General features: G+C 31.1%; 1 protein-coding gene across 1 annotated transcript; it reads right to left on the bottom strand.

Annotated features, from left to right (window-relative positions):
• Positions 1-4,155: 4,155 nt before the first annotated feature.
• heca (hdc homolog, cell cycle regulator) lies at positions 4,156-11,547 on the bottom strand. Its single transcript, XM_088236746.1, has 4 exons — positions 11,530-11,547; positions 9,879-10,067; positions 6,658-6,846; positions 4,156-5,273 (listed from the first exon to the last, which is right to left on the bottom strand). The coding sequence occupies exons 1-4, from the start codon at positions 11,545-11,547 to the stop codon at positions 5,100-5,102; spliced, it is 570 nt and encodes a 189-aa protein (XP_088092872.1). The 3' UTR covers positions 4,156-5,099.
• Between the last annotated feature and the right edge of the window lie 2,867 nt (positions 11,548-14,414).

Genomic DNA, 14,414 nt, shown 5'->3' with positions numbered 1-14,414 from the left:
TAATGATTGTTAAATGTACTTTTATTTATTGCAAAATATTTAAAATGCCATTAAATCACCGATTGCTTACTTTATCAGACGAATTTTTTTTTTTTTAATGTACGTATGTATTATCCAAATTTTGTGCGAGATTGAATTATTCATGGTGAAGGCACATAAAAGTCAAACCTCTCTGTATATATCACCAATATTATAAGCCCATTCGACCTTGCCCCCTTTACAAACTATCGGAAAATTGCGTATCAAAATATATATATATTATACTGTATGATGTATCAGACACTAATCTAAGTTAATTTTCCGTATACTAAAAATAGGTTCTAAATAGTACCATTGCGTTTAAATTTCGAGATACGTTACAAGCAAGATGTTATCGAATTTAAGTTGTTACGAAAGTTATTTTATCGATTACGTACTAAATTAAATGTCCACATTTCGTTCATTGTTCCTCTTACCAGCTTCTTTCATCTTCCCTTTTCATACGTTATATCGCTTATCAACACAAAAAACCACAGCAAGATGGGTTATGATACAACATACAATAATTGATACGGAGTAATTACTTACGCTTAGAAATACATATATGAAAGCAAAGAGATTGAAATAAACGGTACATGTTCATATTGAGAAGATATTCAAATAATAAAAACGGCAGTCATTCAGCATTCATTCGTCAAAACTAGAAAAGCCTCTGAAAATGTACTAAAATCTACACATTTTTTATAAATCTCATAGTTAAGAGTTATAAGCTGTTGCGTACTGTTGATATACCTAAGAGCTTTAAAAACACAAAAAAATAATATTTTTAAATGAAAGAATAACGAATTAACGGTTGTATGATAAATTAATTCATATTTATATTTCAAAAACAATGAAACATAGATTTCAAAGAATTTGGTTAAAGTTTAATAATCTAATTGCCAGATATGAGTGAAGCATAATACAGGTGTATAGTTTTTCTAAGCAAAGTGTGAATCTCAATATTTGTTTTAATTGAATCTACAAAACGTTGGATTTCTTATACATTCTCCTTCAACAATTATAATAGGTATGATATCTTTATTTTATAGAATTTGCAAAAGTAACTAATTTTTGTACTTTAAGCGATTTTCTAGACTACACCCATCACGGTTAGAAATAAAATATTGATGATAAATTAGTAAATATAATTAAAGATATAACATATAATATTATGTGCAAAATAATTTACACCGTGTCAACATCTTATTAAATTTTACTAAAATAAAAATTACTAATAAACTTCGCTAAAGATGAAAATGACTCATTGATAAATATAAAAACGGAAAATTTTCAAATTATATATGTAGTAATATTTTTTCTACTTTTTGATAAAGGTTTTCATTTTGGATTTAAAAATTAAATTATGATAACGGAAAAGAGTTCTTAAACATGAAAAATAAACAATTTGGAAGTAAAAAAAACTTCTTTAACTAAAAATGAAAAACCGTTATGTATATTATTGTATGGTGAGTTTTCCTTTTTTGTACATTAAATTTCGAAATTTCAAAGGCATGTTCCTATGAAAAGTTTTATTATTTGCTATAAATGCTTAGATTTGTATGTAAATATGAGTTCACTATTAAAGTATCTGGACTCCATTTTTTGTTAAAAAAAAACTAATTTTTCAAAATGAAACAGTCCAATATAAAAAAAAACAGTTTGTACAATATAAATGTGATTTTTACGTAGCGAATAAAATAATTTTACTTTAGTAACAAGAAAGAGTCATTATTAAACATTAAAATCTATAGAAATCTTTTGGATAATTTTATATGAGTAATTGTTAAAAGAGGTCTACGTCGTTTCTGTAGATATTTATATTGTACAAATGGATACGGTGTCAAAAGAAGCGAATTAAAAAAAACAAAATGCATTTCATTTGAATTTTTCTCCACTAATTCTATGAAAAGAAAGAAATTGGTAAAAACACTACATTTTGACACCGCGTTACTATTTCAAATAGTTAAAATTTATATAAAGTCTTTATTGCCTATTGATGGAAGATCATTTTTGGAAAACGCTTTTTCGATAGAATTTTATGAAAGAGGTAAGTTTGGCTTTTGTATTTTTTGTAACCCAATTTTCCATTCATAATCATTTCAGTGCGTATAATAGCTATTTATTAAATTGAGGTAAATGCAGGTATTTAATTAAATATTTGCAAGGGTTTTGTTAATTAGCTTTACATAAAGTGCAATTTGACTATTAATAAATATAATTATCACTTATTTACATGACGTAATTATTTTATGATGGCTACTGGTTTGTCCAAGGATTAGTGAGGGCTTTGTATTGGACACTAAGATTTATAGTACCTTTTAATAAAAAAAGTATACTATTTAGAAAATCTACTAAATAATTACGATGATATGACGTCTTTCTAAAAATCATATATTAAAAATCAAACCCTCCACATGTTATAAATACAGTATAATAGAAATATTTCATTTGTACGACATATTCATCAGATGTACTCTGTTATTAAATTTCTTTTAAAATATTAACACTTTTTTGTTATTATAATATACAGACTAAACATTAATAAACTTCTATTCCCGATAAATAGAATTATATTCATAACAGCTTAGATAATATAGAACCAACATTTATTTAAGGAGATATTGGAAACCAAACATGTTAAAATAGTGTGGAGGGTTGATGTTATTTATCTGATTATGCAAAGGATTCAAGATTAACGGAATCGCTAATTTTCCCTTTCATTGCTTAGTTACATACATTTTAATGACACACGAATATAAGATAGTTAAATAAAAGAAATCTATGAGCATTACACAATTTTCAAAGGAAAATGCACGTTTTTTGTAAATAGGTACAACGATTTTGGAATTATTTTGGTTATTTTGAAAATATACGTTTTGAGAACGAAATAGAGAACTTCCTTCATAAAATATTTACTCGTATATACCTATCTACATCGAAATATCATCGCTGGTAAGAAAAAAGTAACGGACATAAAAAAACGTATTTACACAATAGATGGATAATCTACATTTTTGTAACGTTATAACATGATTAGCTCCGATTTAAAGTTTAAGTTGTAAATACTTCAGTATGAAACATTGATTTGGTATAAGTTAGGTGCTGTTAGGAGCCACGTTTCATGAAAATTCGCTGTTCGATTTCTCACCGTGGTATTTTACAAAAAGTATCTTCGACTCAAACCGAAACAAAAATGTGCTAATCATAACGACCACAAAAAGAATGACTCGTATTATTTTGTATCTCGAAAAGTCTTCAACATTTCCTTACCCTAAATACGATTGTTAATTTTGACAGAAAATACAGATTTTCGTATAAAAAGTTATATTAAAGTATGAGAATATTTTAGGACTGTAATTTTATTTGGCATTCCCTGTCCCCGCATACTTTGCATCCATTGCATACATAAATAATTCGTCACTCTATCTTCGACACTAACACAATTGTAATATTACGTTTCATATCACTTTAAATCACACTGCATCTAAAGATTACTTTAATAAAAAACACGTTAAGAAAATTCTTAATAGTACGATCAATACAAAAACTTATAGTTAAATCTTAATTTTAAATTCATACAAAAGTTATAACCGCAAATTACGTAATCCGAATTTAATAATATTTTCCAAAGTTTAAACATTTATATAAAATCTAGGCTACTCTGCTGACTTCAGAATCTGATCTTAACACTAGTTACCTAGAGAATAGTAAGTGGGGACTTATCGAAAGGTCCGTACTTTACCTAACGTTCTAGGGGTAACATCTTGTGCTCGAACCTTCTAATTTTACTTATTATCACCATACAGCTAGTGATGAACAGTGGTTGGGGAGTACAAAATATACACCTAAAAATGTAGAAATAGTGAGTAAATCTATATTATACTTACCGAAGCGGAGAAATAGTTAAAGGTGACGCGAACTATAACACAAAATTGAACTAATTAACGTGATTTAGGTTCCCCAACTGTTACCACAAGGTTATAATTAATCTTATTTCTACAACCACACAACAGTACATAATATGATATAAAATATAACAGAAATGAAAGTGATTTCACTGCGAGAATTTTCTCATAAAGAACATATACATATAATTTACAAATATTTCATTAAAAAATAATAACGAAAACAAATAAAATGCAACATTTTTACATTTATTCCATAGATTTGACTAAAATGATTAAAATGCTTTTGATTATAAATAATTTTACACAAAACGCTAATTTAATCTGGAATAGAACATCACTCCGTAATTTTGCTATTATAAAAGAAATGCGAATTTTCTGTTACATAAAATTCTACTTTGTCTAAAGATTCAAACTAAATAACTGTTTTACGAATGTAACCGAATTATTATTATGTAACAACGAAGAAAACATGTTAAGAAGAAAATTAAAATTAGGTAATAAACACCAACAATTTTATAATATTAAACAGTTTGATAAAGGACACGAATTTCGTACAATGAGGATTCAAAATTCAATTTACAGAGAAAGCTTTTTATATTTACAGCAAATTAACTTTATTTCTTCAAAAAACTTTCTCTCAATCCTGTAGCATTATTTGGGAAGAAGAAACGAGAAATCCATGTTAACGAATTCGTCCACTTAAGCAATTTGGTTTAGGTAGTGGATAAATTCGTTGGAAAAGAGCTGCATGCAGGTTTCCGGCGCGGGGTTGGCCGGCGCGATGGGGCGGGGCGCCAGGAGTGGCTCCAGAGAGCGATGGCCCAACTCCTCCCACCCCAGCTTCAGCAGAGAGTTGCTCTGTCCGAAATACTTCTCGCTCGCCTTAGACCAAATGGAGTTATTGAGCGAGTACTTGTCCCCGCAGTTCAGGTTCAGAAGAGAGAAAGAATCCGCGATGGACGTGGGCGAACGTATCTTCGCGTCTTTGTTTTCCAGGTCAGTTTTGGCAAAATCGAACATGCTGCGTGTCTTGGGCGCCATAGACGTGTTAACCACGGGGCGCAGAGCTCTCGGGGGCGCCGGGGGGCTACACGGGGAGGCGGTGGCGGAGGACAGCGGCGAGGGCGTCAAGGCCGGGCGGGGCGCGGGCTCCGCCGGGCGGGCCGCGTGTTATGGCCACTGTTGGTACAGCGGGAAGGGCTGCTTGGTGAAGCAGTAGGCCAGCGGCTTCACGAAGTGCGTGTCCATAGAACGGCAGTGGGGGCAAGCCACAGGGTGGCTGTAGTCGGAGTAGAAGTTCAGCCGCTGCTGGGGATGGAGTAGAGGCTTGTAGCAACTGTTGCACTGTGGACAAAGAGTAAACACGCACATTACACTCCGATATAACCATTAAAAAAGCTTTGTAGGATTGTAGGTTAAGCGGCCTCGGGTATGTCGTCACCTAAACGAAGGATTGCAGTATTGTACGAATTAGAGTAGTTTTCCACTCAACTCAGAAGGGGATTGCAAATGAATGTTAAGTGAGTCAAAAGCAGTTAGCAAGATTATTAGGCAGATAAGAGAAACAGGGTCAATTGAAGCAGAGAGAATTGGGAAATGTGGAAGAAACCAGAAAACTAGTGTCCGAGATGAAATATCTTTAATCAGAAATAGTAAGTTAAACCCCAGAAAAACCAGTTACGAGCTTCAAAAAGATTTGGCAGCCACTGTGGTGATGATACATGACTGAATTGACTTGAATCTGAAAGAAAAGCAATTCGACCACAAAAAAAACAACTTCTGACGGCACGTATGATGAAGCAAAATATACCAAATGAACTGTAGAAGACTGGAAGAAGGTGCTGTTTTCAGATGAGACTCACTTTCTCGTGCAGGGATATCGCCAAAAATTTGTTAGAAAAAGTGGGGACGAAAAACTTAATGTGGCTCAAATTGACCAAACGCTGAAATATCCTGTAAATGAGATGTTTTGGGGCTGTTATTTATATATTGGGACCAAATAGTTGATACCAATAGAAGGAATGATAAATATCCTAAAGTATAAAGCTCTATTGGAGCAGCACATGAGTACACAACTGATTAAATGTTGTCCTAATGGTGGGGCTGTATTTCAACGGGACTCAGCTCCTTGTCACGTATCGAAGTTTATGCTTAAGTATTTCAATGATAAAAAGATAACTCTTTTAGACTGGCCTAAAAATTTACCTGACCCTAAAATTTGTGAGTGATTTGTAAACTTAGGATACGAAAATTGGGCTGCACCACCAAGGTAAAGATGATAGAAGCTGTTATTCAGATGTGGTTTCGAGATGACAGAATAAAAGAAAATTGCCGAAATTTAATTGATTCCATGCCAAAACTTGTTCAGGCTATTATAAAAGCAAAGGGAGGACACACATCCTAATAAATATTTTATGACTGTACGTCACCTGTAACTGAAAATGTTTTTTATGATTACAAGGAATTTTATTCCATTAATTCGCACAATACTTTACATAGTTCTCGAGTGTTGCGGAGTAGTGTATTGGAAAGCCATCTGGCGTGTAAAGCTTATATGGATATTGCATGCTGTGTCGAGGTGCTTCGACAAGCCCCCTTTTTTTTTTCTTTTTCCAAGCAATTGAAAAACACAACAATCGCAAATTTATTTCACTATTTTATGAATTACGAGACTGAAAGCAGAACAGTTTTTCGTCGTATATTGTGACAAATTGATTTTTGTAATTACCTTCAGCCTCTCAGAGCAGCACGGAGTAGCCATGAAGATGTCGTAGGAGTACATGGTCCCAAGTACCAGGGAAGATCCGTCCCACTTCTGGCCGCAGAATCTGCAGCGGATGGCGCGCTCGGGAGGGCAGCGCTCCAGGCAGCCCATACACACGCAAGTCAAGTACTGAGTCCGGCCCTCGACCTTTACCTGTTGACAAGTACAACGAACTGAGTTAACGCCATGTACTCCTGGCAACAAAAATATACAAAAAAATAATCTAATCAATTTTACTACACTACACAGGATTTTACTATTGTATTGTCTGAAATGTGATCGTATTAGCACAAAATTTAAGTGTTTTCAACAGTGAAAACTGATAAATTATTTGAAATAATATTTTGATTTTTTAAATGCTGTACGATGACAGTCAACTCGCAGAGGACGTTTACAATTAATTATTGAATTTCCAAAATTAAAACTGAACGCTTTATAATGTTTTTTTATTGTTTTTTTTTTATAGTGTTTGCTCTATTTAAAAGTGAGTTTTGAATCTGAACCTTAAAGGCAGACGGATGCAAATCCTAACGTCAAAGGTTCAAAAAAGCCTCAAAAATCTACTTTCTCTGAGTGATTTCTAATAATTTATGGCATTCATTTGTATTTTCAGTATCTTCATACAGTGATTCTTTCATTATAAGAAATTTTTTCAAAACCAATGGATATGATCATAAAATGGATGCAAAAATCGAAATGTAATTTCGTCAAATTCAGGATTTGAATTCGTCTGCCTCTGAGGTATATTATCTTCTTATTTTTTCAATATTCATTTTTTTATCAATTTATATTCTTTTTTCACCTACTAGGTATATTGATTATAATCATATTAAAAAAAACACAAAACTTTATTTCAAGAAAATTTCTTACGTTTAGGGGTACTGAATTTTTACTAATGGATTTTGAAACCATTTGTAAAACGTGTAAAAAATCCGCCTTCCAGAAGCAATTTGGAAGTTTCTAGCACATCCAGGAACTAGCTGAGATCTGGGATAAAAAGTCCGAAACGAGTTTTCGCCGATAACAGTAAAGACTCACGATCAAACCAGTTACAGTTGGATGAAAACCGGACGTCAATTGGAACATTACCAAGAGGCAGGTACCGTTTTAGTAAGATATATGGCAAAGGGATGCAAGGATCACAAGTTAAAAAAAAAAAAAGATAACTGTGCTTTAAATAATATCGGGGAATCGAACCCGGAATCTCAAGAATGGTAAGCTATTGTTCCAACCACCCAACTACGAGGTGGCTGTTTCTGCACCCGATTTCATTTTTATTAGGAGTTTTAACTGAGAGCAGCTATCGAGTTGAAAAGACTAGGTTCAGGATTCTAGTTCTATTTCACAAGCAAAACATTATGGTAAGAAGTAGCAGAACATAAACCAATTCATTTCTTGATAGAATTTCTTAAAAGTAATATCCAGCTTTACTTTGTGATATTTTGACTTACAATTTTTATCATTTATGTTATCTTTGGATAATATACTTACTTAATGTCTTAATTTAAACCTGCATGCAAAAAAGAACTTTAATACTTATGGCAAAAATGTTGCGATTGCTATTATTAATAATCTTATAAATATGTTTGTTTGAAAATGTCTAAAATGAAAATGTTAAAAATAAAATTGTTGTAAAGCCGCTTTTATTAAGTTAATTCCAACATTTTGTTCACCTCGTGGTCAGGGGCGATCAGCGCCCTTGCCTACCTTGCAAAAAGTCTTGGGTGCGATTCCCAGAATGGTTGATTTGATTTTTTGTTTTGTTTAATGTATTTTACAATAGAATATTTCAACGTAGGGTACGTTAAATGCTCTATCTGCTAATCTGTTTCAAACTTTAGAGGAGAGAGCTGAAAAAGTATTTTTTATCATATATAAATATTTTTATTATTTTAAGCAATCTTTTAACAAATTAAAGATAAAAATTCACTGCACCTACTAAATTTATAAAGGTACGTGAGATTCACGATGTATCCCTGCCTGCCCCTACGGGGAAACGACGTGATGGTTTGTTTGTGTTTTTAAAAAAAAACTTTATTCTCAAATAAGTAAATATAAAACAAATATCAATTTCGTATCTAAATAAATTATAAAACGGCATTTAGGTATGTGTGTAGTAAAACTGTGGGCATTATAGTATTTAATAGTTCAGAAAAGTCACGCCAGTACCAGTTTAAAGGAGAACAATGTGTGTTATAATTTAAAGACAAAAGCTCTCAAAAGTTAAAAGGATTTTGGAAAGATAAAACCTTAATGCACGCCCCTTCCAAAGCTTCAAAAGGTCTGTCCAAATAATAAATAAAATGAAGCAATGTAATTTTACTAAGTGTGCACCCATAAAACGTGTGCTTGAACGTGTAACGAATTTTAAAAATGTGATTTACGTTCGCAAAAACCATAAAGTGAAAGAGTTTTTATGAGCTTTAATGTCAAGTTCCATAAGTTTCTTCATTTAAAGAGCTTTATTAACATAACCGTGAGAGTTTTGCCACTAATTTAATTAAACTGAATGTTCGCTTCATTAAAATCGTTTATTTCATCAAATTGTTTGCAGTTTGTTCAGAATTTCGTCTGTGTTATCGTTGTAAACAGCGTTATTCATACAAACTGATGATATATGTATGTTAACTTGTAAAACATAACTTAAAGTAGTGCTTCATTAATAAACTTTACGAGCTAAAGTTATGGGATATTTAATGTCACGAGTATATCTTGATTTGTTCACGGGTTAAGTATTGAACATGGTATAAAACTCAACAAAAAAAAACAAAACAACTCCACAAAATCGTCTGTTTTAATTTGTGTTACAAGCTTATTGTTTTACTACTACTACTACTATCATCACGCCATTTTTACGTAGGGGTAGGCAGAAAGAACGGACTGCCACACACGCCTATCTTAGCAAACATTCCTACCTTCTTCCACATTTATACATCTTGTCATACATGTCTTTCGGTTCTGTCTGCTTTTGACATGACCAGACTTAAGATTTTGGTTTATTTGATTATGCACGTCTTTCTTGGTCGTCCTCGTCTCACGTTACCGTTCGTTTCGTCACAGATACATGTTTTACCATTCTTTCGCCGTCCATTCGTTTTACATGACCAAACCATCATAACATGAAGTTTAACGCGAATTGTAATGAGTAAAAAAAATAAATTAAATACATATTTTTTTTTACAAACCTCAACAGCATCCTTAGTATGTTGTCCAGGACTCAGGAAGAATGTTCCATCCACAAGAGGATATCTGTCGAACACGTGCATCGTCTCCTCACACAAGGCACAGGTCACCTTGGACTTGTGCTGACCAGCTAGGGTTGACAGGATGAAGCATCGAGTATCGTCGTTGCCATGGTTACCCTCATCTTCCATCTGAAATAAAAAGTTAAATTACTTAAGGTAACTTCCATGATATCAACAATACCACAACATTTCAAAAATGCTTGGCCTTCATAGTAATAGATACACCAAGCTTAATCTGAAAATGCGAATTATGCGACGCTGGACATTATCTTTTCAAAACTTTTATACGTAATCGAAACCTGACTCTCGCCCAAGCTACCACAATAAGGATTGAAACATTTGAAATGTGGTGCTAGACTGTAATAATGAACCCTTCCGGGCCAAAGGGGGGTGTCTAAAGTCCCCCAAGAAGAATGTTTTTTTTCATTTCATATCTTGTATAATCCTACTCCATAATATTAAGAACGTATCAGATTATTAAGGTATTTTTCTGCGGAATTATTTCAATGATAGTTCGCATTTGTCTTTGCTATCCCCCCGTACAAACAGCATACATTGCAATTCATCGCTTCACCGTTTCATAATATTTGATATGTTAATCAGGTTGCACGCGTGCTTCTTGCTGTTTGGGCGCATATTTCCAGCCATAATCACAAACATCCGGATTTCATGATTAATATGTAAGGTAGCTTAATTTATTCATGATAAGTAATTTCACAAAAGTGTTTTCATGTTGTATTAATTGTGAATTTAGTTAACTGGTATAATTCTAATTTAATTCTTGGTGGGGTATTTAAAATTAAATAATATTATTGAATCAAATTATACTTTTTTTAAAATTTATGTACATGAGACAAGAGTGTGTGAATAGTGTGTTTTGCCTTCTTGAAACATCATAGAACTTACTTAAATATTACAAATAATATATATTTTAATTAAATACATTATTATTATGAGAATATTAAAAACAACGTTTCATATACATTTATGCAATTTTTAAGGATTTTTAGAAATCCAATAGATGAACTAAAATAAGTTAAGCAATTAAAAATTCATTGAGGAACAGAGTATATTTTAATAAGTTTAATAAAACTACATTAAAAAAACCTATATATTTTAAAAATTAATATTTAAAATTAATATAAAAATGTTAGTATTGATTTAATTCATCATCATCATTATTCCCTTTCCGCACCTAAAGGTATATAGGGCACTGCATTGATACATTAATCACAGCGTATCTTAATTATTTTTGTTACATGAAGGTAAGATGATAAGTCTTACGCTTCAGGTGCCAGTCCAGGGACTATGAAATTTGGTAAAAAACACCTTTTTTAATAAATATTTCATATCAACCATATCCGGAATCGAACCCGAGACCTTTTACATGGTAGGAAAACGCTCTTACATCTACACCATAAGGCCGACATAATTTGATTTATTTTACAAAGGTTGATTTTGAAAAATAGTAGAAACTCTACATAGGTATTTTATTGAAGTACAATGCGTCACATTGTACTATGAAGTATATTTAATAGTGAAAATAAATTCAATTTAATAAAATGATATCATTTTATTTTGTAAACCTTACCAACAATTGATAATTCATTATGAAAACGTAACATCTATTTCAAATCTATCAAATATAACAGGCAATCTTTTCTTACTGGGAACAGCTGTTTTCAAATTAGTTTTCGAGTATGTTATATATATATGTTTAAAGTGTTATATTGACATATTTGCTAAGAATAAAGCCATTAATTATTTACTAAAATCAAAATTAAATTGTTTTACCATGTGCCACTATCATTGCTCAGATGCGAAATACAAGTACAGAGAAAATAACATCTGTTATAAGCAACAGCTATGGGGAACAGAAAATTAAAATGCCAGCAAAATAAAATATCAAACTTAGTTTATGTAATGTAATGAATTAAATTAAGATAGTTTTACAAATAAAATTAGAACACCTTGTTATACCATAAGTAATAAACAATACATTTACAAAAATAGTTTAAAAATTAAATCATTGTTATAAAATCCAGACGCTTTCCAATGACCTCTCTTATTTAACACCAACTAAAGAACTATTTTGAAAAACTGAACAATTAAATGTAACTAAACTTTTTCAACTAGAATCATTAAAATTTAATCATAAATTTGCCACACAAATGTCATTGTAGACACAAAACTAAAACTTGAAAATAAGTGTTATGAATATATAAGAACAATATTACATACAAAATTTAAAAACATGACAAGAGCAGTCAATACTAAATGAACGAATAAAATAAAAAAATCCGTCAAGAATACAACATATTTAAAAGAAGTCTAAAATTATATTATTGTAATTTTATACATATTTTTTCTGAACAAATAAACTAAAAAAAAACCGAGTCTGTAATTATACAATAAACTACCAGATACAACTAAACAAAAGACTTGACCTTTCCAAAAGATGTTAAAAATATTTTCATTAACGGAGTATGAATTTAGAATAAAAGATGTATCATATTTTGATAAATGGAAGCAATATTTCGAAACATTTTATGCCTAAATAACTTTCAAATAAGGTTTTAAAAAAGCATTTTTAACTGTTTGTAATGTGATAAAAAAGACCAAATATAACTGAAACAATAATAGACACAGGACAGCATCCAAAATCCAAGACTGTGATCATTATATCCGGACATAAGTAAGAGGAAATTTCAAAAAAATTTAAAACTTCACATTTTATTTTATTTATTTATTTATTTATTTATTTATTTATTTATTTATTTATTCATATTTTTTCGCTTACAAACTATAATTAATAATAAAAATAATGTGACCTCACTGGGGTTTCCCGTGCCGAGGACACTTAACAATTTAGTTTTTTTTTTAATTACATTTGAGAATAAACAAAGAAGACTCACTTAAAAAACCAACATAATTAACAAATATTCAGACAGTTTTAAAAACAAGGTATTTATATACATCTATATTATTTATATTAAAAAACACACAATGAAAACAACAAAAACCTAACATAAGGCATACAGTTGTGGAGCAGTTGATTCAGCATAGGTATGGGCGAATGAGACAATCCATTTTACTTCTACCTAGCTCCACTATCCATTTTTTTATAGCCTTTTTAAACATTTTCTCATTACTAATTGCTTTAATAGATAGTGGAAGTAGGTTATAGATTTTAATTGAATAAAACTCAAAATCCCTTTGTCTGAAAGTGGTATTAGTTTGTATTGAACGTTTAATAAATACAAATAACTGATGACTTATAAAATTTATGGTTTTCAACGAGGCATTTTTGTTTTCTGTACTCAAAGAATATTAAATTATGTATTTAAAAGTCTTTTGCCGTAAACGGATATATAAAAGAAAATTTTCATTTCTTTAAGGCTTTCGCTTTAAATAAAGAAATTCAAGTGAATTGCAGACGAGCCACTTCTGTGTTTAGCCAGAAGGCGAATTTATGCTAAATTAAAGCAAACAACTATACTTGTATACTTTCAAGAAGAGCTCAACAGCTTTCGTGAAAAGCTTCTGTCAAAGGTGGGTAGTCAAATAATAAAAGTGCTACGGGTGGGATGCTGTAGTATTTACATCCGCAAGTGGAGCGGAGATCTCGACCTAACCTGAGATAAGGGTTTGTGAGTCGTAAACAACATATAACAGAGTTGATGATTTAAAAAAACACATTGAATGAATAACGAGTTGCGGAAATGTAGATATTTAAATAAAGGCAGAATGATGAAAGATGTACACTGTGTAAAGTGCCCCCTTAAACCAACCACCCCGGGACGGGACACTATCTCTAATTTTAAAAAAATATATAAAAACTCTAAAAAAAAACTTTGTGAAACCGGTGAATAATATTTTATGGAAGGCAATATAAAAGCCTAGGGATTCACAGGGCATATGACCTCTCATTGGCTGGTTTAAGTAACCGCATTGCACACTGTGTACATATCTCTTCATTATTATGTAATAAAAAATGTTACAAATGTAAACAAAAAAATAATAAATAAATACTAAAATATGAATAGAATATTAACCACTTTATTTTTATGTTAAGTCGCTCTCAACTTAATTTTGGTATATTTATATTTAGAAAATAAGATTTTCTGATATTGTTATTTTTTATTAACAGGTGCAGTGTTTTTTTTCTACTTTTTTTATTGTTTTTGTTAAACATTTTATTTTCACAAAAATTTTTAGTTCAAATTATTCCATTACATTTCATATAATATATTACATTATAAGTTTTTCATTGCTGTGATTATTTCTAGAAAAGGTTTTTTGTAAAAGGTTCTTTGAACCGTCGATTAATAAATAAATAATTCCACGAAACAATGTTACACAGTCTCTAAAGTGGTAACTCAAACCAGTCAATAGCAGGTCGGAAGCCCTGAAAATTCTTAGATATCCGAAAACCTTCTCTCAAATGTTCTTTATTTTTCTTCATTACCCTAGGGG

The sequence above is a fragment of the Micrasema longulum genome, unplaced genomic scaffold, assembly GCF_059751315.1.
Source record: "Micrasema longulum isolate JH-2025_06_02 unplaced genomic scaffold, ASM5975131v1 h1tg001601l, whole genome shotgun sequence".
NCBI classification, from domain to species: domain Eukaryota; kingdom Metazoa; phylum Arthropoda; class Insecta; order Trichoptera; family Brachycentridae; genus Micrasema; species Micrasema longulum.
Note: the sequence above shows the minus strand (reverse complement) of the source record. Positions and strands in the feature narration are given on the sequence as shown.